The sequence below is a fragment of the Ailuropoda melanoleuca genome, chromosome 12, assembly GCF_002007445.2.
Source record: "Ailuropoda melanoleuca isolate Jingjing chromosome 12, ASM200744v2, whole genome shotgun sequence".
NCBI classification, from domain to species: Eukaryota; Metazoa; Chordata; class Mammalia; order Carnivora; family Ursidae; genus Ailuropoda; species Ailuropoda melanoleuca.
Window position 1 is genome coordinate 25,391,336 of NC_048229.1, and position 25,789 is coordinate 25,417,124.

Genomic DNA, 25,789 nt, shown 5'->3' on the forward strand with positions numbered 1-25,789 from the left:
ATCGCCAAGTTCCCCAATGTTAATATTCTTTGAAGTTCCATATAGTATAGATTAATTTGGGGGAGGTTTTAGAACTTTGACACACTAGATCCATACTCTCCCATAATTATATTGTGTTTCTCCAGTTATTGCCTTTTATTATAATATAATTTGTAATTTTATTCACATGGTTGCTGTTGTCTTTCATTAAATCTTTTCTATCTTTATAATGGGAGTTCTCTTCCCTTTTTTAAAATTTATAATTGATATATTTTTAGGGAGTCTGTTATAAGTGATTTCCTTATTAAATTATTGTATGGTTTGTTTGCATTGATTCACCGTATCTGAGTGGATACATGTAAGTGAATGATCGCTTTAGATCTTTCTTTCTTTATGCCTCAGATGTGTTTTTCTTGCCTTGTTGTAATTGGCTAGAACTCTATAGAATCATGTTCAACAGTGATAGTGTTAAAGACTTTTGTGACTGTTTGTATAACTGAGTTTGGTCTGTGGTTTGTTAGTGCTAGCTTTATCTTGGGTTTTTTAATTACTCTGATTTCATAAAGACAATTTGAAAGCTCTCTATTTCTCTTTGGTCGGTTTATATGACATGGGAATTGGCCTTTTCTTGAATATGATATATAAAGGCCTCACCTCTAATGCTATCTGAGTTCACAGCCATCTGGAGAATTATTTCTCTGACCCTCTTTTTACATTTCTACCGTGTTTATTTGTCCATGTATTTTTTTTTCTTTAAAATGTCTGCAGGTCCATGGCATTTTGACTCTGTTCCTGTGGATAGCTGCTTGTTCTGAAGTTCCAGAAAGGATCCTATTCCCAAACAGGTATCCTGTTGCCTCCGAGAAGTTGGACTAGTGTTTTCTAGGGGACTGGAGTTTTCTCTGGAATCTGGATGCCAAAGAGCAGACTTGGGCTTTCTGCCCTTTCATCTTTGCCATTCAGGCATGCTGCTTTTTGAGAACTCTGCTCTTGTCAGAGGCAGTCCCTCTTAGCCAAGTCCTGGATAAAATCGACTGTTCTCTCATCCAGAGTATCACACCAGTTCCCCAGAGCCTGGACACTTGCCCTTTTCCTTCCCCTCCTTTGGAAGTCTTCTGTCCAGGGGGTATTAATTACCTAGTGCCTTCCTCTCTGTTGCTACCTGTCCTCAAGGAGGGCAGGGCAGTGAGGGAGGCAGTGCTTCATTCACAAGGGTCTTCATGATGGATGTGTGTTTGTGAGGGTTGGTGTTCCCAGGGACAGTGGTGGAGAGGGTATGGGAGGGCAGTTTGTGCGTGAGCAGAGTGCAAGCCCATCACTGCCGGGGAACCCAGCGTGGCAGAGTTTGCTACATGTATTCCCAGATCATTTATTATTTTCCCAAATCACCTCATTTTCTCTTTAGATATTAAAAAAAAAACCCTTAATTTTAAACATACTGGTTTCCGTTTAAAACAAAAGCAGAGAATTTTTGCTGCATATGGTTTTGTTCTTCTCTGGAAGTAAAGCCAGAAGTACAAAACTGTTAGACGAGTTAATTGACCCACCCAAACCTAGATTTTGTTCCCATAGTGCCTACTTCCTTGTATCATTTGTGGCTGTCCACAGGGAGAAAGTGTACCCGTAATTGCCCACATTAGAAAAAAGGTGAACATCAGCGTTTACACTCAGTCTAAAGGGTAAAAGAGGGGGTAGGTAATAAAAGAAAAATAAAGATAACTAGGGAAATAAATGGTACAGAGGATTATCAAAGCTGGTTCTTTTGAGACAAACTTTGGCAGGATTGATCAAGGCAAAAGAATGTAATAGCATGAAGAAGCCTGATGGCCACTTTATCATATTCTTACTGTTGATGTGAATAATGTATGTTTATCATTTATATAGGGTTTCTGTGTCTTCACCAATACTACATTTAATTTCCCCCCAGTGTACTGCCCACCAGGGCTTCCCACCGAGTTGTTGGGTGTACCGAGAAGGGGCCGGTGGAGGGGGGTGAGGGGGGTGACACACCAGAATGCTCTTTTGGAAGCAGTGGCATAGAGGTTAACCCAGGATGTTCTCTCCCCAGAAACTTCGCTGTGCTTCTGCAGGCACACAGTAACACATGCCCGTGTCTAAAATCAATTCTAAAATGGGTTTGTGTACGTTATTTTCAATACGTTATTTCACTGTTGATACTTGACTTTGTGTCAGGCAGGCACTGGACGATACAGGGATAGAAAAATTCATCTCTAAACCATTTAATAGAGTTTACAGTTTGCTGTGGGGAGAGGAGCACATTAATTCCAGTATTTAAAAATAAATATGATGAGTACTTGCAACGCCTAAGAGATAAGTACAGCTCAGGAAACCAACCTGAGGAAGTGTGTTAGTAGAGCCTGAGGCTGGGTTTTGGGACAGGCCTTCATCAGAAGGTGTGCAGTGCAGAGGGAAGGGTTCCCGAGCATAACCTGCAAACTCGCCACTCTGGCCAGTAGAACCTTCGGCAGTGATGGAGATGTTCAGAAATCATCAGAAATGGCAGGCTTGGCCCTGATTCCCTATATCTTCTTTTCCATTTCTGCTGAGAAAAAAAATTGACCTCCATTTTCAGTAATGGCTAGCACCTTGAGCATTTCCCATGTGTGGACATTGGGTAGTTAGGCCTTTAAGAATATTAACTTATTTAATTTCACAGTGTTAAAAGGGCTGAGGGCTTTTGTTCCCCTTGTATAGATAGGGGGACAGACTCCAGGGCATTGGAGAGTTGCCCACAGTCACAAAACCAGTTAGTAGCAGAGCTAACTGTCGAACAGGTCTGAGTGGTCCCCAGAAGTCATGCTTGTAGCTCCTGTGTGAGGCCGACTTTGTGTGCTGTGCGTGTGCCTGTGGATTGTGGGTTTGTGCATCTCTGCCCCCTTGGCCTGTTCGCAAATCGTTGTTGACGCCCCATGTAGGGCAGCCCCACACTGCTGCCTGATGCTCAACTTCTGGGACATGTGTATATCTCCTTACGATCTACAGGTCCCTGGGTACTGACTGTCACAGGCTGCTGCGTCTTTCCTGTTGACTCATGTTTGGTTCCTCCAGTGAAAACTTTACTTAGAAAGATGCTGCCTCCAAAGTACTTGTCTGCCACCAAACCCAAGAAGTCTTGGGCCCCAGATCTGTATGAGCTAGACAGTGACTTGACTAAGGAGCCGGATGCCACCGTAAGAGAAGGTGCCACTGACCCTGAATTCTTTCATCAGAGGTTTCGGAATTTCCTCTACGTGGAGTTTGTTGGGCCTCGGAAGACGCTGTTCAAACTCCGAAACCTCTGCCTCGATTGGTTGCAGCCGGAGACTCGCACCAAGGAGGAGATCATCGAGCTCCTGGTCCTCGAGCAGTACCTGACCATCCTTCCAGAAAAGATAAAGCCTTGGGTGCGGGCAAAAAAGCCAGAGAACTGTGAGAAGCTAGTTACTCTGCTGGAAAATTACAAGGGCATGTATGAGCCAGGAGGTGAGACTTTGTAGAGCATGGTGAAGGCCGTCGGGGAGCTGTGAGTTCCTGGGGTTCGCAGCCTCAGCACTGTTGGTGTTCAAGGCTGGACTGTTCTCCTTGTGGGGGCGGGGCGGCTTGTTGTAGGACATACAGTGACACCTCTGGCCCCTCTCTACCCACAGGATACCAGTTGCATTCCCTCCCCAGCTGTGACAACCACAACATGATGTTGACAAATGTCCCCTGGGGAGTAAAATGCCCTGGTTAAGAACCACCACCCTAAGGTGATATGAAAAGGAAAAGTTACACTTCATTGAGGGCCTCCATGAGCAACTGGTGAGCCTCTGTGGGCCTCACAACTCTAGTCCAGGCTCCCTTTTGTGAAACAGAGGGTGTATTACCCCAGAAAGTTGTCTGTGGCTGCTGTTTAGAGGTGAGGAGGGAGAGCAGTCTCAGCCACTTGCCGGCCCAGGAGCAGAAGGAAGCTAAGAAATAAGAGAATCTGATCACTCCAGCTTCCTGTTGAGGTGGGGGTAGTGCAGTAGGGGCAAGGGCAGACTCCGCTTGGAGGAGCTATTTCGAAAACACAGGCAAGAGGTGATAGCGCATTAAGTCAGTGTCTGGTGTCCTCTCAGACGACAACAGTGACCTCCGCAGCGAAGACAGCATGAGCCGGAAGGGAGCAGAGTCCCCACCACCACGCTCCGCCTCTTCTTTCTGCAGTGAGTAACCCTGTCCGGTTATGCCCCGCGCCCCCCGTTGGGGCATGCTTCCAGACTTCAGTCTAGCTTCCCCTTTCACCAAGTCTGCCACATGATATAAAAGTGCACAGTGGGCATGAAGCCTTTGGTGAAGACAGTAGCACCTTCCCCAGGGCAACTGCTACTCAGAGATCTGAGGGGAAAGAAAATTAATTGATGACATAATGAGACATTTTTAACACCACAGCAGACACCAGTATATGGCATGAAATACAATTTTTTAAAAAAGATTATATTCATTTATCTGAGAGAGTGAGTGAGCAGAGGGAGGGGGAGAAACACTCGCCTGCTGAGCAGGGAACCTGACAAAGGACTTGATCCCAGGATCCTGGGATCATGACCCAAGCCAAAGGCAGTTGCTGAACCAACTGAGCCGCCCAGGCACCCCTACAATTTTCGTTTTAAATAATGAGATAGTATTTAAAGCTCTTGGAAATTTGCCGCAGGCTGTTTGAAGGTATGCCCACAGCCCCCCAAGAGGGGCAAAGTCATTACTATTTTGTCTCTAAAAGCTATTTTATTTGTTAAAGGTTCTTCAGTGAACTTTTTGACTTTATAGGAACTGGGAAACCAACAGAAGTGTTTGAAGGGGGACTAACCTCTAAACCAACCTTTGGAACTTGCTTTGTGGTATGCCCCATTTAAGCAAAGCCTCCAGAAATGGCGTTCCAGATCTAGGGTAATAGGAAGAGCCCAGATCATGTTTAGGAGTCTGGAGATGTCAGTGTGGGATCCATTTCCTCAAGGGAGGACAAGGATAGTGTTCCTTTCCCAAGTGGTATGTGTACACATGAAGGGAGAACACGTGTCAGAGCATTTTGTTAACTCCTTGAATGTCTGGCTTTCTCAGGTGACCGGGACCGGGAATGGGACCAGGACTGGGACCGGGACCGGAATCGGGACTGGGAGCTAGATTGGGACCGGGAACGGGAGCAGAGAGGCAGAAGCAGAGACCTGGAGTCTCGAGACCGCTGGCCATACACCAGGAATCCCAGAAACAGTAAGTCACACGCTCTGATGTCCCTGATGAGCATGCAGGGTTAGACTGGGCCTCATTCCTTCATGATGCCTTTTCTTTTCCCAGGACTTCCTCAACGGGATCTTTCCCTTCCTCTGATGGAGAAAACAACTTTTGCGATGGAAAGGGAGCGCAAACGTAGGGACTCCGTGATGGACTATGAGTCAAGATCCCAGGTATGCTTAAGTTTCCTCTCTTTCTGGAAAGGCCATCTTCTTTTCATGGCAGAGATGCCTTTCTTTCCCAAGAGGGTGTGTTCATCTGCTCCCTAGAATCCCAGCTGGGTGTAGGGAGGGGGCAGTTACTCTCTACAAGGAGCCCAGGCCCGTCCTCCCCCAGAGGTGGCAAGTGGCTGGGATGACTCCTGCCTATTTTCTCATTTATCCACATAGTCAGAGGGAACACTTCTCCACTCAGCATCTGAGTCGTGCTTTGTTCCCTACTGGGCCAGGGAAGCAGAACTATTCTGGAGATCTTTCTGGCCGGCCCACTGTGGGGAGCCAGAGAAGTTTCAAAGCCATACAGCAGACTGGCAAGTGAGAGCAGAGGCTCTGGAGCCAACGAGAGCTGGGTTTGAAGCCCAGCTCTGCCACCTGTTGGGTGTGCAGCCTTGGACCATTTACTTAAGCAAGCTGAACCTCAGTTTCCTCTTCTGCAGGATGGATGTGGCAATTGGCTCAGCAGGGCAGCTGGGAGGAGTGAGTGTGATTCATATGTATATATGAAGTGCTTAATGTGATGCCTGGCATGTGGTAGGCACAGCCTACCTGTCAGCAGTTACAGCAGTAATTTTAAGAGGCAGTGTGCTGGGGAAGTTAATGAAGGGAAAAAGGACTTGGGATTTGAGCTGACCTTTAAGGAGAAGGGTCACTTATAACATGGCATTGTAAAGGGGAGCCACAGCATGGAAAGGGCTTTGAGAGGAAGAAGGGTAGCTGAGTGCATGGAGCCTGTATCTCTTTTTACTATTAAGGACCTCTCCCAGGTCAGGGAGTACAGTAGTGACTGGGATAAAGTTTCCTGGGTGCCCTGAAAACTTTGAGCCTCACAACAGAGAAGGGCATTCAACAATCCCACAAATAAATGTCCACATAAATGCCATATATGACTGCTTATACAGAGTGCTGTTAAGGAAAAATTGGGAGTTCTAATAAGAAATTGTCATGGGGGTCTTGGTTTGGATTTGAAAGGACATATCTTGAAGGCAGTAACAGTTTGACATCTGAAGGACAGGAACAGTTGGCTAGGTGAAGTGTCGGGGTCAGGACATCCTAGGCGAAGGCCCTGAGGCAGGAACCAAACAAAGGCCAGGTTGGCCAGAACACAGAGGGCAAGAGACCCAAGACAGCCGAAGGCATGGGTAGGCCTGGTCGCTGGTTTCCTGTAGCCAACCAAAGAGCTCAGCTCTATCCCCAGTGCACTGAGATATATTAGTAATGGTGCCTGCAGTGAGATTTATGAGTTGGGATCAGCTGATGGAGGGCTTTGTATCCTACCCCGAGAGGTCTGTCATTTGTCCTCTGTTCTAAAGGCAAGCAAGGATCCACAGGTGTGTATGAGAAGGAAGGATGGGTAGTGTCCAGATATTGAAAGCAGAGCTCCTGCAGCAGCAGAAGGGATATGGAAGAAGGTGGGTGGGGTCAGAGGTGACTCAGTTCCTCCAGCCCGAATGTCTTTGTGCCAGGGAAACAATCTAAGTCTGTGACACACTTAGTTTGTCACTAATTTTGATGCCTTACTTGAAGAAACCAAAGTGACCAAAATTTTAGGAATCTAGACAAAAAGACTAAATCATAGACTCTTTCTTAAACTTGATTTTGGGGGGGAGAAAAAAGTCTCATTGATATGCATTTGCTGCCCATGAAGGTGGTCTGCGATGAATATCAGTGGCTCCCAAGCACTGCTGTGCCAGACGGTAACTAAGTTCTCATTGATATGTGGGGAAATGAGAAATACAAGTGTCCTTATTTTGGGGGTGTTACAATACTCTTATGAAATGAAGATAATAGGAGATTGGTAATTGGCTTTTGTCTTATTTTGCTTTTTAAATGCCCTTCCTAGAGGGGTGCCCGGATGACACAGTTGGTTAAGCGTCCAACTCTTGATTTCAGCTCAGGTCTTGACCTCAGGGTCTAAAGTTCAATCCCTGAGTTGGGCTCCATGCTGGGTGTGGAGCCTACTTAAAAAAAAATGCCTGTGCTTGACACTGAGAAGAGTTGGCTCCATGTCTGTGTCGTCTAAAAGTCTAGAAGCCACTGATTGCTACTAACTCAGTGTGGTAGGAATAGCAGCTGTAGCAGATGTAAATTATATCTTGAGGGTATACACAACAAAATCTTCATCATCTTTTAGCAGTGCGCATAATCTCTGAATCACTTATGTGTGTGGGTCCTGCCATGACAGTGAAGTGGTTCCACGCTGCTCTCTGGGTGGTGCCCACTCGAGTGTAGCTTCATTGCAGCTTGTGCAAATTTAGATGCCATTTTGGTTTTAGATACGAAGTGACCAACGGCTTTAGAGAAGCCCACTCACATAGATTAACTTCATTTTAAATCAGAGCATCATTTTTCTTTCATAGGAACAATGTAGTTCAAAATTTAACGTGCATTTATTTTACTCAGGCAGATGAAGAGAAGATATGAAAAACAGCCATTCCTTTTTGCCATTATCCTTGGGGGTCTGTCAACACCAGGGTTGGTGACCCTTCTGACTCCCTGTGCCCCCCCCAAGTTCTTAACCGCATCTGTTTCTCTCCTATTCCCCCAAGTTAGGAGCTGGTTTCTCTCCTCTCACCAGAAATGCATCCGTGTTCCCACCCATACTTTCCTTCATAGTATAATAAACCAGTGCTGGGACTTAGGAATCACTGTCACAAACCTGAGCATAGCTTAGCTTTTGCTCTTGAACTTGCTTTCGGATAGGAGATTGGCACCCAGCAAAAATGATGCAAGTTAGCTTTATGGGGTGGCAGTTATACTGAGTTTGCAGTGCCTCCTGAGCTATGTAGCTTATTTGTTGTTCTAGGAATTCTCAGCCTGGACCTAGAGTTTCATTTTTGAAGCTCTGCTTAGTTTTGGGTGTGGTTTTTGCTTTTTATCACTGGATGTTGGCAGTTGCGTCAATTTTTGCCTTTCCTCTTAAATCCCAGTATATGTGCCTATTTATCTTTCTCCATCAGAGATACACCTAATTGTGCACACACTTTTTTTGCTACATTTCACGTGGCTATAATGCCACTTCCCAGAAAGAAACTGTAATAAATTTAGTATCAAAATATCTTTACATAGTAATTTAGTGATTTACATTTTTTTATGTAATTTTTCTTGATGTTTAAACAGCACATCATGTTGCAGAAAATCCTCACCCACAGTATTGCAAGGCAGGTTGATGCCTAACTCTCCATTTTACAGATGAAGAACCTGAGGCTCAGAAAGGTTTCTGTTCCCAAGGTTGCATGGCTCATAAATGGTACAGTTCTCCTTTGACCCTTGAGTTTTCTCTGGCTCCAAAACCTGCGGGCTTCCCATGGTGCTGTGTCCATCCTTAAGTCTGTCTCCAGGCCTTGGTGAGGTGCTCCCTGGGACCATGCTTCCCTGAGACCAGTGACATTCTAGTGCAGCAGTAAGAAAAGGTCCTATGAGATCCTGCATAGGAGACTTTTCTGAGTAATGCAGGGAATTTTAAAATTATTTTTAAAGATGTAGCTGTGAAAGTGGAAGAGGCAGCTATAAAATGAAGGCATTCCGTACTTAAAGTTACATCTGGGTTATTTGGAACTTGTCCACACCTAGAAGAGCCCACCATGTATTCATATTGTACATTGAAGGTGAGCACAGGACAGAGTGGGACCGTGGAGGGAGGCTTAAGTCACAGATCCTGACCAGATGTCTGCTGAAACACGTTTTCCTTCTGTCCTTGTATATGCCATGCATAATTGATGTTTGGCCTGTTGAAGCTCTCCCCCCCAACCTTTTCTCTGTGTCAGAGTCTTAACACTTAAGGTCCCACCCAAGTCCTTCTATAAAACCCTGAGCTGTCCCCCTACCAAACCTATTTAGCACTGATTATGTGTACCCCACTTTATTGTTTATTGTTCTCTAATTGTTTCATGAGTCTTTTCTCTCCAACCAAATTATAAGCTGCATGAGGGCAAGGAATATGTGTCATACGTCTTTTGGATCTTCCTCAGAGTATAGCGCCAAGGTAGGTACAAAGTAGGTCCGTAGTAAAACTTGCCTTGGATCACTCAGAACCCCAAACACTGTGAGCACTTTCTACATATCTTTGTATGTGTAGCGCCCATGTTGCCAGAATTCTTCTCCCTTGGATGCCCGTGGAAGGACTCCATTGAGAGGTCTGTGTTTGGTATTTTAGGATGCAGTGTCATACCAGGATGTTGTGAACCTGACTGAGGACAGGAAGCCTCAGAACCCGATTCAGGACAACATGGAGAACTATAGGAAGCTGCTCTCTCTGGGTAAGCAGCTGCTTCTGTCAGTTACTCCAGACCTAGTCATTGAAGCTTTTTGTCACCTTATTCTTAAAGATGTGGGATATTAGAGTTGATGTTAATATATTTGAACTTTAAGGGTAGTAAGAAGCCTTTGAAATATTTCAAGGAGAGAAGTAAATGATGAGATTTATGTTTTTGAGAAATCATTCTGGCTTTGGGTGAAGAGTGTATTGTACAAGGTGGAAGAGAATGGGGAGGTACCTCTTGTCACAAGAGTTGGTACTTTTTTCTAGAGAGGTGGCAGTGAAGATTTTTTCTTTTTAAAGATTTTATTTATTTGACAGACAGCCAGCCAGCAAGAGAGGGAACACAAGCAGGGGGAGTGGGAGAGGAAGAAGCAGGCTTCCCAGCGGAGCAGGGAGCCCGATGCGGGGCTTGATCCCAGGACTCTGGGATCACGCCCTGAGCTGAAGGCAGACACTTGAGCCACTCAGCCACCCCTGCAGTGAAGATTTTTAAATACACACGTAGAATGGGATCCTGAGTTCCCTTTTGGACTGTCCTCGATGTCATCTAGCTCCAGTCATAGCAGGCAATTGGCTGTGCAGGTCTAATGCTGGGGAGAGAGAGCTGTGCAGGGGAGAGAGAGAGCCGTGCAAGGCAGTGGAGCCTTGGAGAGCTCTGGTGTTCAGAGAACAGCTGGAGAAAAGAGTCAAGGAAGAAGAGAACCATGGAAGCTAGTGAAAAAGAGGGTGTCGGGATTTAAAAGACAGTTATGGAAGGGTGAAGAATAAAAAGGATGCACTGGGTTTAAGGACACGGGTGGTCTCTGTGCAGATTTCTAGGGGGAGTTAGGAGAATTAGTTAAAATTCAGGCTAGAATGGGCTGAGAAGTGGACAGTAAGGATGTGGGACTGCACATAGAAGATGTTCGAGGAGTTGGGTATGGGCTATCTCCTGTTTAGTGATTCATAGGAAGGTAGACGCCATCTTATGGTGATGAGTCTTGTACCCAACTTGACTATATAAGCTATAAGTCATATTATTTTTGTGAACAGGGGTTCAGCTTGCTGAAGACGACGGCCACTCCCACATGACACAAGGGCATTCATCGAGGTCAAAGAGAAGTGCCTACCCGAGCACCAGTCGAGGTAAGCACTAGGCAGATCACAGCTAGTGGCCACTTTAGGTAGTGAGATGGGAGCTGTCTGTACGTATTGGTAAATCTCTTGCAGTTTATATTCATGCTGTCATCTCAGAAGTCCCACTGTTATTTCTCACACGTACAGGGACTAGGGAGTATTTATATTTGGGGTTTCTTTTCAGGTCTAAAAACCATGCCTGAAACCAAAAAGTCGACCCACCGGCGGGGAATTTGTGAAGATGAATCTTCCCATGGGGTGATAATGGAAAAATTCATCAAGGATGTTTCACGCAATTCCAAATCGGGAAGGGCCAGGGAATCTAATGATCGGTTGCAGAGGTTCCCTAGAAGGCCAGATAATGATTGGAAAGAAGTTTCATTCAACAAGAGGGAGTCGGTGATTCAGGAGAGGGGCTATGAAGGGAATGCCTTTGGGGGAAGCTATAATTTTAACTCGAGTCTTGTTTCCAAAAAGAGAGTTCTTGAAAGAAAAAGGCGCTATCAGTTTGACACTGATGGGAAGGGCTCCGTTCATGAGCAGAAAGGCTATGCAAGGAAGAGACCTTTTGAATGTAGTGAAATGAGAAAAGCCATGAGCATGAGCAGCCTTAGCACCCCCTCCTTCACCGAGTCGCACCCACTTGATTTTGGAGCAATGCCCTATGTGTGTGATGAGTGTGGGAGGTCTTTCAGTGTGATTTCAGAATTTGTTGAACATCAGATCATGCATACTAGAGAGAATCTATATGAGTATGGTGAATCATTTATTCATAGTGTGGCTGTCAGTGAGGTTCAGAAAAGTCAGGCTGGGGGGAAACGCTTTGAATGTAAGGAGTGTGGGGAAACCTTCAATAAGAGTGCCGCTCTTGCCGAACATCGGAAAATTCATGCTAGAGAGCATCTTGCAGAATGTAATGACGAGGAGTATGAGGAGCCCTTCATGCCTAGCCCAACCTTCAGTGAGCTTCAGAAAATATATGGAAAAGATAAATTCTATGAATGTAAGGTATGTAAGGAAACCTTCCTTCATAGTTCTGCCCTGATTGACCACCAGAAAACCCACGGTAGAGATGACAAAGATAATGAGCATGGGGAAACCTTTAAACCCAGCCTGCCCCTTAATGAGCTTCAGAAAATGTATGGTAAAGAGAAAATGTATGAATGTAAGGTGTGTGGGGAGACCTTCCATCATAGCTCATCCCTGAAAGAACATCAGAAGACCCATACTAGAGGAATCCTATTTGAAAATAAGGGTAGAGTGTGCGAGGAAACCTTTATTCCTGGTCAGTCCCTTAAAAGGCGTCAGAAATCTTACTCAAAAGAGAAGCTCTATGACTTTAAAGATGGTGGGGATGCCTTTAGGCAAAGCTCGGACCTCAGTGAGCATCAGAAAATTCATTCTCGAAAGAACCTCTTTGAAGGCAGGGGGTACGAGAAGTCTGTCATTCATAGCGTGCCCTTCACTGAATCTCAGAAGAGTCATACTATAACAAGACCACCTGAAAATGAGGAGGATGAGAAGGCATTCACCATCAGCTGTAACCCTGATGACAACCAGAAGATTCCTACTAAAGAAAATGCCTGTGAGAGGAAACCATATGAGAGGTCTGTTATTCATAGCTTAGCCTTTGCTAAAGCTCAGAAAAGTCATAGTGCAGTAGGGCCGAGTAAACCACAAGTGATTGCAGAGTCTACCATTCAGAGCTCAGGTGTTACTGAACATCAGAAAGTCCCTGCTGGAGAGAATTCTGAAGGAAAGAAATGTGAGAGGTCTGTTATCCATAGCTTAGCTGCTTTCAAACCTCCCAAAAATTGCAATGGAAATGAAGTCATCGAATGTGATGAAAAGGGAGAATCTTCCACTTACAGTTCAGACCTTCGTGATAAGCAACAGAAAACTCCTGCCAGAGAGAACCCTTATGAAGGGGCTAAGAGTAACAACTACAAGGACTCTGTTATACAAAGCGTATCTCGTATCGAACCTCAGAAAAGTCTTACTAGTCAGGGGTCCAGTGAGTCGTCTATTCCCAGCTCAAATGTCCGCGAACATCAGAAGGCTCGTGCTAAGAAAAAAAACATTGAGCGTAGGAACTATGAGACCTCTGTAATTCACTCCCTACATTTCGGTGAACCTCAAACATTTCGCCCTAGAGAGAAATTCTATGAATGTCCAGAGTGTGGAGAATCCTTTGTTCGTAGCTCCGACCTCACTGAGCATCAGAAGATTCATGATAGAAAGAAACCTTCTGGAAGTAAAAACTATGAACGATCTGTAATTCGCAGCTTAGCCTCTACCGACCCTCAGACAAGTTACGCTGAACAAGCACAGACAAGTTATGCGGAACACCCCGGGCAGATGAGATACTCTGAACAGCCAGCACAGACGAGTTACGCTAAACAACCAGCACAGACGAGTTACGCTAAACAGCCAGCACAGACAAGTTACATTGCACACCCAGTGCAGATAAGTTACTCTGAACACCCAATGCAGCTGAGTTACACTAAACCAGCACAGATGAGTTACACTAAACCAGCACAGATGAGTTACACCGAGGAGCAGGCACAGACGAGTTATGCTGAACAGCAAGTGCGCAACAAATGTAAGGAGTGTGGGGAATGCTTTGCCACCATTGAAGAGCTTGGTGCACATCAGAAAATCTATGCCCGAGAAGAATTGCATGGTCGGAAGCTCTTTGGAAACTCTGTTATTCAGGGCGTAGGCCTCGATGGGCCTCGGCAGGTGGAGCCTCGGCAAGAAGAGCCTCGGCAGGATGAGCCAGATGAGCGGGACGAGCAGGATGAGCCTGAGGACACCATCTATGGATGTAAGGACTGTGGGCTGGGCTTCGCAGATCGCGCAGACCTTAAGGACCATCAGAAAGTTCATGGCCGAGAGTATCTCATCGATAGTCGGGAGTACACACATTCTGTAATCCATACCCATTCTGTCAGCGAATATCAGAAAGATTATATTGGAGAGCAGCTCTATGAATGCCCTGCATGTGGGGAATCTTTTGTTCATAGCTCATTCCTTTTTGAGCATCAGAAAATCCATGAGCAAGATCAATTCTTTGGCCATAGAAGATATGATGAGCCTTTTATGCAACCCTTGGTCATTAACCCACGGAGGCCTCGTGCCCCACAGAAGAATCCTCCTGCAGGAACATCCCTTCAATGCCACGTGTGTGGACAAGACTTCATTCATGGTTCTGTCCTTAGTGAACATATGAGAATTCATACTGGAGAGGATTTACCGGAGCAGGGCCAGAGAAGTGAAGATGCAGTCAGTCCAGGCTTAGCCCTTGCTGAGTTTCAGAGAAGTCAAACCGAAGAGAAACACTATGAATGTAAAACATGTGGAGAATCCTTCCTCAATCAGTCAGACCTTAGGGAGCACATGAGAATTCATGAGAAGGATGAGCCCTATGATTATGGGGCCTCCTTCGTTCACACCTCATTTCTTACTGAGCCCCCCAAAAGAGATTCACCGTTCTATGAATGCAAGGACTGTGGGAAGTCCTTCATTCATAACACAGTTCTCACTAAACATCAGAAGCTTCATCTTGAAGAAGAAGAAGAAGAAGAAGGAGCCCAGGAGGTTGAAGCCAATGTCCTTGTTCCACGAGAAGTTCTGCGGATCCAGGGATCAAATGTAGAAGCTGCTGAGCCAGAGGTGGAGGCTGCTGAGCCAGAGGTGGAGGTTGCTGAGCCCAATGTGGAGGCTGCTGAGCCCAATGGAGAGGCTGAAGGGCCAGATGGGGAGGCTGCAGAGCCAAATGGGGAGGCCGAGCAGCCCAACGGAGAGGCTGAACAGCCCAATGGAGATGCTGATGAACCAGATGGTGCAGGGATTGAAGACCCAGAAGAAAGAGCTGAAGAGCCAGAGGGAAAGGCTGAAGAGCCAGAGGGAGATGCTGATGAGCCAGATGGGGCAGGGATTGAAGACCCAGAAGAAGAAGGTGAAGATCAAGAGATTCAAGTTGAAGAACCATACTATGACTGTAGGGAATGTGGAGAAACCTTCACTTCCAACTCAGCCTATGGTGAGCACCTGAAAACCCATGCTAGGGTGATAATATTTGAGCCTGGAAATGTCTATGGGGAAAGCTCACGCTACACTGAACATGCCAGCACCAGCACTAGTGACAACGATAGGGCCGATGACAAGTACTTCAAATGTGATGTCTGTGGGCAGCTTTTCACTGATCGCCTGTCCCTTGCTAGACACCAGAATACTCACACTGGCTGAGAACACAATTACAGAGGTTAGGAAACCTTCATTTAGAACTTGACCCCTACTAAATCAGAGACTTCAAACCAATCTATAATAATGTCAGAAGGAAACTTACCTTGGCATGTACACATCTGACTTTTAATATCAGACAACACAGACTAAAAAGAGACCAAGGTGGAAACTCCTTTGGTTTTAGCTCTCCCCCATCACACATCGGTGTATGCATGTGGGAAAGCTATAGCACATACCTTTCATCTGAGTAATCTATTGAGGGAAAATCCTAGAAGTTTTTGAGATGACAGAAATAGCCCCAGTCAAATGTAAATGACACTTCTATAGCCTATATATAATGTTCCCTGCAATGTATATAAAATAGCATATCATAGCAAAACAGTAATCACATATATTTGGATTTAATATACAATTACAGTTTACTGTGCAGAGGTACCTTACCTGGTACTGATTTTTTTTTTCTTTTTGGAGGAGGAAGAGAGCAACAAATTAGAATATATTTCTAAGTATCTTAAATTCTGAGAAAGACTTAATTGTGCATTATTTGAACCCCATCAGTATCGTTTTGAGTAATTGTGTATTGTTCCTTACCGTTAAGTATTCCTATAAAAGTGTAAGCATGAAAGGTAAAATGTCTTTTATTCTTTGCTGTTTGAAAAGAGAAGTACTTGGAACTTCCTTTTCAGCCTTTTTGTCTACACCAACACTTTGGAACCTAATGCTGTGTAAGCCTTTACAGTATGTGGATTGGCCTTTTGTGACCCAAAGTGATTGGTTGACACCTTGTACCTTGCAGTGATTCTCATGCAAAAATATTACAAGGTTTTTTTTTTTTTTTAACCAACTTGATGTGTGTTTGATAGTGAATTTATAAAAGCCGAAGCTTTTCCCTATAAAACTTATGCTTTTGCCTTTAAAGAGTGGGTTGTAACCATCACTAGATCACAGTAGTGCCTACTGATGATTGAGAAGCAGAGGGAGAGGCTTTCATGTTGTAAATAAGGATGCAGGGTTACAATTTCCATCACTTCCTTTGTGCGCTTCCTGCCTTAAGTGACAAGTAGCAGTGTGGCTTCATTAGTATTATATGGCCACAAGTCAGTTTGCACCCTGGGTGCCCAGGAGCTAGTATCCTTAGAGCTTTCTATCGCTTAATTCTTGTCTTCACCTGTCTGACCCTCCACCCCATGTCTAACTTGCATTTTCAAAATTTAAAAAAAAAAAAAAAGCTTTCATTACAGTCAACTTAAGCTTAACATGGACTCAGGTTCCCCAGCAGCCTTAATTTGTTTCCTTACCATCTGTTCCTCCCTCTTTCAGCCCTTCTAAGTATTTCCGAGCTATCCATTAGTGTCACGTATGTCTGATCACCTCAGTTTTCCACTTATTCACAAATTAACCTCATAGCTTGAGGTTTCCTGTGTCCTGTTCTGTGGACCACCTGTGCTTCTTTTGCTTCCCCTCCCCTTGCATAATGACTATTAAATTTTTTAGCTTTGAGTTGGCTGGAAAAAAAAATTTTTAAAAAATTTAAAGTGGCTCTGTAGATTAAGTGAGCAAAAAATAACAGCAGATAATTTGAGCAAGCAAAATTAATATACCTGCTGGGGGAACGTGTCTAAATCTCACTCTCCTAGATCCTCATGGTTGGGGCTCTGAGAGTGTATGTCAGAGCTGCAGGGAATGCCAAAGTCAAGGGAGGTTGTAGTGTTGAAAGCATGAAGCAGAAATGAGGAAGCCAAAGAAGGGAGTCCTGATACATCACCAGATCTAGGAGGGTAAGGAAGCAGACAGAAGGAAACATGGGAAGCAAGACTTAGAAGGCCAGGTTGGTGGGAATGAATTGAGCAGGATGTCCTGGGCAGTTAAGAAGGGGCCTTTTCGGTGTAGGTGAGGGCCAGCTGCATAGAAAGACCTGAGGTAGGAATGGACATCCAAGGAGCATTGAGGCCCTACATCACAGGAGGACCCTTTAGATGGGAACCAGCATTGATGTTATTGGGGTGAATTTGGGTTTATCGCTGTTGGCAGCATTAACTTGCCAAATGTCAGGGTGCCCATTCCAACCTTATGTTAGTGAAAAATTAGGAACAACATAAATGCCAAACAGTAGGAGAATGATTACGTGAAGGTACCCATGGACTGTCATGCAGCTGTTTAAAAATGATAATCACGAAGAGTTATGTAGCAACGTGGAAATATATTTATGGAATATTGAGTGGAAAAAGCAGGACACAGAATTATATTTATACTACAGTTATAAGTGATTAAAAATGTACGCTTATAGTCAAAAGCTGTTGTGTTGTTGTTGCTGTTGTAGGCTTATAGTTAAGCATTATTTTCTTAAATTCTTTGAATGTTCTTTATGGTAGTGTTAACTACAAAGTTTATAATCACCTTTCCATTGTGAACATAATTTGAACTCATTATCAGACACTTGGAAAATACAGAAAAGTGGAGGAAAAAAAATCCATATTCCAACCATCCAAAGACAGATATACTCTTCAACATCTCATTTATTCTTGTTTCTGTGCACAGGTTTATGATTATAACTGTGTCAAAATGTGTATTCAAAATAGCCGTTATGTTATCTTTGTGGAATTATGGTTAAATACTTTCATCTTAATGTCTTCAAATGTTCCTTATAATAGTGTTCTGATAACAAAGTTTATTATGTGTGTTTACATTACAAGCATAATACATACCCAGAGGAAAAATTGGAAAATACACTAAATTAGAAAAGAGAAAAAAGTCACCCATTTTCCCAATACACAACACCTACTGTTAACATCTTGATCTGTTTCCTCCATCTTGTTTTAGTGCACAAGCTTGTGATTGTAACAGTGTTAAATATGTATGCATAAAGTCTAAAATGAAAAAAAATATGGAAAATAATTAAAATAGTGTTGTCATTGTGGGATTATGGTTAAATATATTGTCTCAAATACCTTTGGTGTTTTGGTATTAAATCTTATGTATGTATTTCTCCACTACAAATATAATACATACTCATAGGAAACTTTGGAAAATTCAGTAAACTGGAAGAAAAGAAATTCACCCATATTCCCAACACCTAGCAACAATTGCTGTTAACATCTTGATCTGTGCACCAGTCTATGATAATTAGGGTGTTAATGATAAGTATACATAGAGTCAAAGATGGGAAGAAATATGGAAAACAGTTAAATAGTTGTGTGGTTGCTGTGGGATTATGGTTAAATATTTTGTCTTGGTTTCCTCGAATGGTCTTTATCATAGTGTTTTGGTAATCCACCTCTATCACATATATTTCCATATAAACACTGTATGTGTTCATCATAGAAACTTTGAAGTTGCAGAAATGTAGAAGAGAAACTCACCCATATTTTCACCATCCAAAGACTGTGGTTAACATTTTGATATACTTTCTTCATCTTGTTTCTGTGCACAGGTTTTTGGTTTGATAATATGGTTGTGGTTGTTCTATCTATCTGTAATAGTGTCAACAATAAAAATAAAGTTAAAAATAAGATATTTGTCAGTCTCTTCTTTTGTCCATTTTAAGTGTTTGGGGTTGGTAATACAGTTTTTCTTAAAACTATAAATCCAAAAGCTTAGTGCCTCCTTAGGCCTTTAAGTTTGGCTTACAAGTCTTACTACATTTTTAAGTATTTTTTCAACAATTACTTCTAAGAGATATTTTAAATACTACAGGATTCCACATTTTTAAATGCACTTCTATATGTTCCAATAGTGTTTTTAAATTTGATAATAAACACTAGTTGAGTCAGCATTTTTCATTTTTAATCTCAAACACAAGATTCTCTCAAGGAAAAAAAACTACAAACAAGAGTGATCCCTTAACATAAAAATGTTAATACTATGGTTTAGAATGTCTTTATTATTATTTTTTAAGTTTTTATTTATTTGACGGCACAAGCAGGGGGAGCAGCAGGCATAGGCAGAGGGAGAAAGAAGCAGGCCCACTCAGCTGCCCACTGAGCAGGAAACGCCACGTGGGTCTCAATACCAGGACTCTGAGATCATGACCTGAGCCAAAAGCAGATGCTTAACTGACTGAGCCACCCAGGTGCCCCTAGAATCTCTTTAAAGTGTCTACTCCTATCTCTTCCTTGAGGTTAATAGTTTTCAGGGGAGTCATTTCCTTTATTTTAATCTGACTTTACCACCTGAAACCTCTCATGAAATTTGATATGTTATGATCCCAGGTAAATTGAGAGGTAATTTTTAAACATCCCTGTAGTTCCATTATGATCAGAGATTTTTGGCCAGGTTGCTAACTGGATCACTGTTGGCTACAACTGTGGTTTGCATCATACCCAATTTGGAATTGCTGTGTCCTTGACTCTGTGACACAAAGGAGGTGTTTATATACTTGACCCCTTTGAATCTGCATGTCACATGATTGGATTCTACTCCTTAGGCTATAAAAATTTGGTTTTCATTTAATTCTGACTACTCTGGAATTCGACAGTGGCAGAGTCCCAGGTTCTTTCATATTATTAGAAATTATATTAAAATGAAAGCCCATCGAATTATGGTTATCTCTTGTGATGTCTGACTCCTTGGTAACAGCTTTGATGGCCCTTCTATGCTGACAGGTATCAGCGTAGTTCAGGGTAAGAGGGCCAGTTCTCGTAAGATTGATTTCCTGAAAAGTATATTACAAAAGGAAGTAGAGGAAGGGAATTAAATGAAGGTCATTTGGGGTTGCCTGACAAACACTTTCATTCTTTAGGAATGCCTCCACCATGTATCACCTGTAGAGGTAACCATGCCCCAGCCACCATGTTTATGCCAATAAATTTGACTTCCCCTTGGTCTCAGCTGATTGGCACTCTTGGGCTCCCGTTGTGCAGTCAGACTCAGACTAAGGACTACCTGAGAAGTCATAGGTTGGGGCTGGGTGTGCTGATGCACAAACAGGTCTGGAATAAGGTCATATAGTTGGGGGGAAGCTTGGCTCCTGGCCCCCTCACCCACCCTAGTACCTTGTGGATCCTGGCTGAATTGCCCACTTTTGGGTTTCCTAAGAACTCCTGTACCTTTAACCTTCCTTTCACATGAGCTGGCTTTGTTACTGAGGCAGTTTTTGCTGTTTTTACCAAGAAAAAATCCCTTCCCCTTTCTGGAGACTACTCCGTTTTGTGGGAATGCTATAGTGCCCTGCCCCTACCTCAACCAAAGGCTGATACCGGTGCCTGTTGGGCTCCCTGAGCAGAAGGACACACTCAGAGGTCATTCCAATGGTAGCACTGACTGTTATTAGTTCCTGTACAGATAGAGCTGTTTTGGTAACTGTCCTTGAGGACTGACTGTTCAGTTTTTCCTTTGATTCTCTGGGCTACCCATTATCCATCCAATCTATTCATTATTTGCTTTACTTGGCCAGCGTTAGTTACTTGCAACCCAAAAGAACCCTGATAGAGAAGTTAATACCAGAGAATGGGTTGGAGATGATAAACCTGAGGGAAATGTGAGATACTTTGAATTCGGTGTTGGGCCTTGGGTGGAAAACTACAAGACCAAGGCATGTGATAGTAAAATATCTAAATATCGGTTGTGGTTGGCCTTCTGGATTCAACTTCTTCCTGGGGTGAAGGGCTTATTAGCTGTCATCATAGACAAATTCAGAAATTATGAGTGTCAGGATCAGAGGTATAGAAGGTTTTCTATAAACACCTTGATCCTGCAGGTCACTGACTTAGCTAAATTGATAGTCTTGCTGTATTTGTAACATGAAAAGTTTGGGTGGCCCTAGGGAAACAGGATTGTGGCATTTGGAATGATGGTATGTAGGAGACTTGGAAAGATTGAGACAACTGAAGCTCCAACCCCTTTGAGACACTCCTTATGTTATCACCTCCCTCCCGCACAAGAGAAAGTTGATGGGGTGCCTGTGGGGGGGGGCAGCAGTTGAAATGCTCTATGATCTGCATGGTGATGAGAGGAACCTGAATGTTTAAAAGGGGACCACTTCTCATAGGAGACATGGCTGATGTAATGCAGTCCTACGGGGAGTGGACAAAGAAACTTGGGTGCGATACCCCCCAAATTATGTATATGACAAAATAAGCTAAAATGTAGGTTCAGAAGAGGTGGACGAGGGCCACCCTACTGGAGTCACAACCTCCTTGAGTCAGTTTATAGACGCTTAAGGCAGAGACCTTTGAGGAAGGACTCTACTATGTCTGACACTTCTGCCTTCCACCTAGCAAAGGGACCTTCAGCCTTTTACATAGATTATCCATTTGTTGACAAAGAAAACCTCCAAGGACTTGTGGATGTTGCACCTAAACAAACTAATTATTGGGGATCAGATCACTGTCAACTTGAAGAACAATTAAAAATATAACATGCTGTGGTCAAGCCAGCTACTGAGAACTGGGCTCTGCACATCTTAATTACACCGTCCAAATTCTTCACTTGGTTTAAGTCAGTCCTCCCCTGGGAAGGCATGAATGAGAAAGAAGCCAGGACTGGTTCTATATCCACCCCACACCGGCCAGAAATCTGGGGGCAGTCGTATCACACTGAGCCCCTTTTATCATTGAGAGAGCAATGTTTTACCCTCAGTGGAACAGAAACTTGTTCTGGGTTTGGACTTTTCTTTCTCTGCCCACCCACCTCTTCTCAGCGTCTGTGGGCTTGTGCATGCTTCATGCACCACTTTTGTACTATGGAGCAGTCACCAATCACAATAATGCTACATAACAACCAACCTTGAAACCTGAATAACACACAATAAATATTTGCTTCTCATACATCTAGGATCAGCTCAGGACTGGCTAGGAGGCTCTGCTTATCTTAGCTGGGCTTGTTCTCTTGCCTGGGGCTTGGCTGGCTGTCAGCTAATGTAGGCTAGTTAGAGTTGGGAGCAGGAGGCTCTCAGCTACATGTCTCTTATCCTCCTGAGACTAGTGAACTACCTCCTTATGGTGATAGCAGAAGTGTAAGTCAAAGTAATCATCTTTAAAAAGCTCAGTGAGTTAGGGGTGCTGGCTGGCTCCATTGGAGGAGTGTGCGACTCTTGATTTCTGGGTTGTGAGTTCGAGTCCTACATTGGGGGTAGAGATACATAAAAAAATAAAAATATAAAATCTTAGGGGCGCCCAGGTGGCTCAGTCAGTTAAGCTTCTGCCTTTGGCTCAGGTCATGATCCCATGGTCCTGGGATCAAGCCCCGTGTCGGTCTCTCTGCTCAGTGGGGAGCCTGCTTCTCCCTCTCCCTCTGTCTACCACTCTGCTTCTTGTGCTCTCTCTCTCTTCTCTCTGTCAAATAAATAAAATCATATATATATGAATATAACCTTCCAAAAAAAGTTCAGTGAGAAGAGAACATGGATAGACAGCCAATGAAATCAGGAAAATGATACAACAAACAGAATATCAACAAAGACATAGAAACAAACAAACAAAACCCAAACACTAGATCTGAAGAATACAATAACTGAACTGAAAAATACATGAGTGGGATTCAAAAGCAGTCTTGATCAAACAGAAAAAAAAGAAAAAGTAAACTTGAAGTTATTCAAAATGATTCAGTCAGAGAAACAAAAAGAATGAAAAAGAGTGAAGACAGCCTAAAGGACTTATAGGACTTCAAAAATGAACAAATATACACATAATGGGAATCCCGGGAGGGGAAGGGACGGGAAAGGGAAAGTGAAAGTGAAAGGGAGAGAAAGAGTGAGAAGCAGAAAACCATTTTAGGAAATAGCAGCTGAAATGTTCCCAATTCTGGGGAAGCAAATAAACATTCAGACTCATGAAGCTCAAAGAATTCCAAATAAGTTGAATTTTTTTTAAAAAAGATTTTATTTATTTATTTGACAGAGACAGAGACAGCCAGCGAGAGAGGGAACACAAGCAGGGGGAGTGGGAGAGGAAGAAGCAGGCTCATAGCGGAGGAGCCTGATGTGGGGCTTGATCCCATAACGCAGGGATCACACCCTGAGCTGAAGGCAGACGCTTAACCGCTGTGCTACCCAGGCGCCGCAAATAAATTGAATTTTAAAAGACCTAAACCAAGACACAAAAAAGTTCTCCAAAACCAAAGAAAAAGAGACTCGACACAAACTAGATAGCCCTAGGTTTCTCTGCAGAAGCCTTGCAGGCTAGAAGTAAATGAGATAGCAGAGTCAAAGTGCTGAAAGGAAAAAACTGCCAATCAAGAATACTATGCCTTGCAAAGCTGTCCTTCAGAAATGAAGGAAGATAAGGATTTCCTAATTAAGGCTTTCATCACAGCTAGACCTGCCTTACAAGAAATGCCAAAGACAGTTCTTCAAGCTGAAATGAAAAAAGACACTAATTAGCAGCATGAAAACATATGAATATAAAATTCACTGGTAAAGGTAAGTATATAGTTAAATACATAATAGTCTAATACTGTTACGGTGGTACATAAATCACTTTCAATTCTTGTAGAAAAGTTAAAAGACAAAAGCCTTAAGAAATAATTATAATGACAGTAACTTAGGGAGTCCATACAATAAGATGTAAATGATTATATCAATCACAAAATGCACGGGGAAGAGAAAGTATAGAGTTTTTCTGTGCAATCAAAGTCAAGTTCTCAGCTTAAAGTAGACTGTTAAAACTATAAGATGTTTTAGGTAAATCTCTTGATAAACATAATTTTTTTTAAAAAAATAGATACACAGGGGCACCTGGGTGGCTTAATTGGTTAAGCATCTGCCTTTGGCTCAGGTCATGATCCCAGGGTCCTAGGACTGAGCCGCATGTTGGGCTCCCTGCTCATTGGGGAGTCTGCTTCTCCCTCTCCTCCCTGCTCATGCTCTCTCTCACTGTCTCTGTTTTTCTCTGTCTCAAATAAATAATACCTTTAAAAACAAAACAGGGGCAACTGGGTGACTCAGTCAGTTAAGCACCGCCTTTGGCTCAGGTGATGATCCCAGGTTTTCTGGGATCAAGCCCTGCATTGGGCTCCCTGCTCAGTGGGGAGCCTGCTTCTCCCTCTCCCTCTGCCATTCCCCTGTGCTCTCTGGCTCTGTCTCTCTGTCAAATAAATAAATGAAATCTTAAAAAATATAAAAACAAAATAAAACCAAAACCAAACAAAAAGAAATCCCAATGCTTCTAAAAAAATAGATACACAAAATATAAAGAAAAAAGGAATCAAAGCATACCACTACATAAAATTATCAAATGACAAAGGAAGATAGCAAGAGACAAAGAAAGGAACAAAGGAACATTCTCCAGAATAGATCATATCCTGGGTCACAAATCAGGTCTCAACTGGTACCAAAAGATTAGGAAAATTCCCTGCATATTTTCAGACCACAGTTCCTTGAAACTAGAACTCAATCACAAGAGGAAAGTTGGAATGAACTCAGATGCATGGAGGCTAAAGAGCATCCTACTAAAGAATGAATGGGTCAGCCAGGAAATTAAAGAAGAATTTTAAAAATTCATGGAAACAAATGAAAATGAAAACACAACTGTTTAAAATCTTTGGGATGCAGCAAACGTGGTCCTGAGAGGGAAGTTTATAGCAACACAAGCCTTTCTCAAGAAACAAGAAAGGTCTCAAATACACAACCTAACCTTACACCTAAAGAAGTTGGAGAAAGAATGGCAAATAAAGCCTAAACCCAGCAGGAGAAGAGAAATAATAAAGATCAGAGCAGAAATCAATGAACTAGAATCCAAACAAATAGTAGAACAGATCAACGAAACAAGGAGCTGGTTCTTTGAAAGAATTAATAAGATTGATAAACCCCTAGCCAGACTTATCAAAAAGAAAAGAGAAAGGACCCAAGTAATAAAATCATGAATAAAAGAGGAGACATCACAACCAACACCAAAGAAATACAATCATAAGAACATACTATGAGCAACTACAGGCCAACAAATCAGGCAATCTAGGGGAAATGGATGCAGTCCTAGAGACGTATAAACTACCAAAACTGAAACAGGAAGAAATTGAAAACCTGAACAGACCCATCACCAGCAAGAAAATTGAAGCAGTCATCAAAAATCTCCCAACAAACAAGACTCGAGGGCCGGATGGCTTCCCAGGGGAATTCTACCAAATGCTTAAAGAAGAATTAATTCCTATTCTTCTGAAGCAGTTTCAAAAAATTGAAATGAAAGGAAAACTTCCAAACTGTTTCGATGAGGCCAGGATTACCTTGATCCCCAAACCAGACAAAGACCCCACCAAAAAGGAGAATTACAGACCAATATCCCTGATGAACATGGATGCCAACATTCTCACCAAAATACTAGCCAATAGGATCCAACAGGACATTAAAAGGATTATTCACCATGACCAAGTGGGATTTATTCCTGGGTTGTAAGGGTGGTTGAACATCCACAAAGTAATCAATGCGATAAATGAGTGAAACCATATGATAATTGTCTTTCTCTGCTTGACTTATGACTCTGGGAAACAAACTGAGGGCTTCATAGGGGAGGGACATGGGGGAATAAGCTAGGCTGGTGATGGATATTAAGAAGGGCACGTAATGGGGCGCCTGGGTGGCACAGCGGTTGGGCGTCTGCCTTCGGCTCAGGGCATGATCCCGGCATTGTGGGGTTGAGCCCCACATCGGGCTCCTCCGCTATGAGCCTGCTTCTTCCTCTCCCACTCCCCCGCTTGTGTTCCCTCTCTCGCTGGCTGTCTCTATCTCTGTCGAATAAATAAATAAAATCTTTAAAAAAAAAAAAAGAAGGGCACGTATTGCATGGTGCACTGG

The 25,789-nt window shown here is 43.2% G+C and overlaps 1 protein-coding gene across 21 annotated transcripts in view; it reads left to right on the top strand.

Moving 5' to 3' along the window:
• PEG3 (paternally expressed 3) overlaps positions 1-18,579 on the top strand; it is a 32,939-nt gene extending 14,360 nt beyond the window's left edge. For 13 of the 21 annotated variants that reach the window (XM_034639471.1, XM_034639470.1, XM_034639474.1 and 10 more), the window contains 8 exons: positions 748-824; positions 2,983-3,462; positions 4,080-4,166; positions 5,056-5,205; positions 5,290-5,399; positions 9,598-9,700; positions 10,735-10,827; positions 11,003-18,579. In XM_034639471.1, coding sequence (XP_034495362.1) covers positions 3,069-3,462; positions 4,080-4,166; positions 5,056-5,205; positions 5,290-5,399; positions 9,598-9,700; positions 10,735-10,827; positions 11,003-15,069 — 5,004 coding nt within the window. In that variant the 5' untranslated portion in view covers positions 748-824; positions 2,983-3,068 and the 3' untranslated portion in view covers positions 15,070-18,579. Of the gene's footprint in view, positions 1-747; positions 825-2,982; positions 3,463-4,079; positions 4,167-5,055; positions 5,206-5,289; positions 5,400-9,362; positions 9,427-9,597; positions 9,701-10,734; positions 10,828-11,002 lie in introns of those variants that run through there. The other 8 variants (XM_034639482.1, XM_034639484.1, XM_034639486.1 and 5 more) reach the window with 4 other exon arrangements.
• The last annotated feature ends 7,210 nt before the right edge of the window (positions 18,580-25,789 follow it).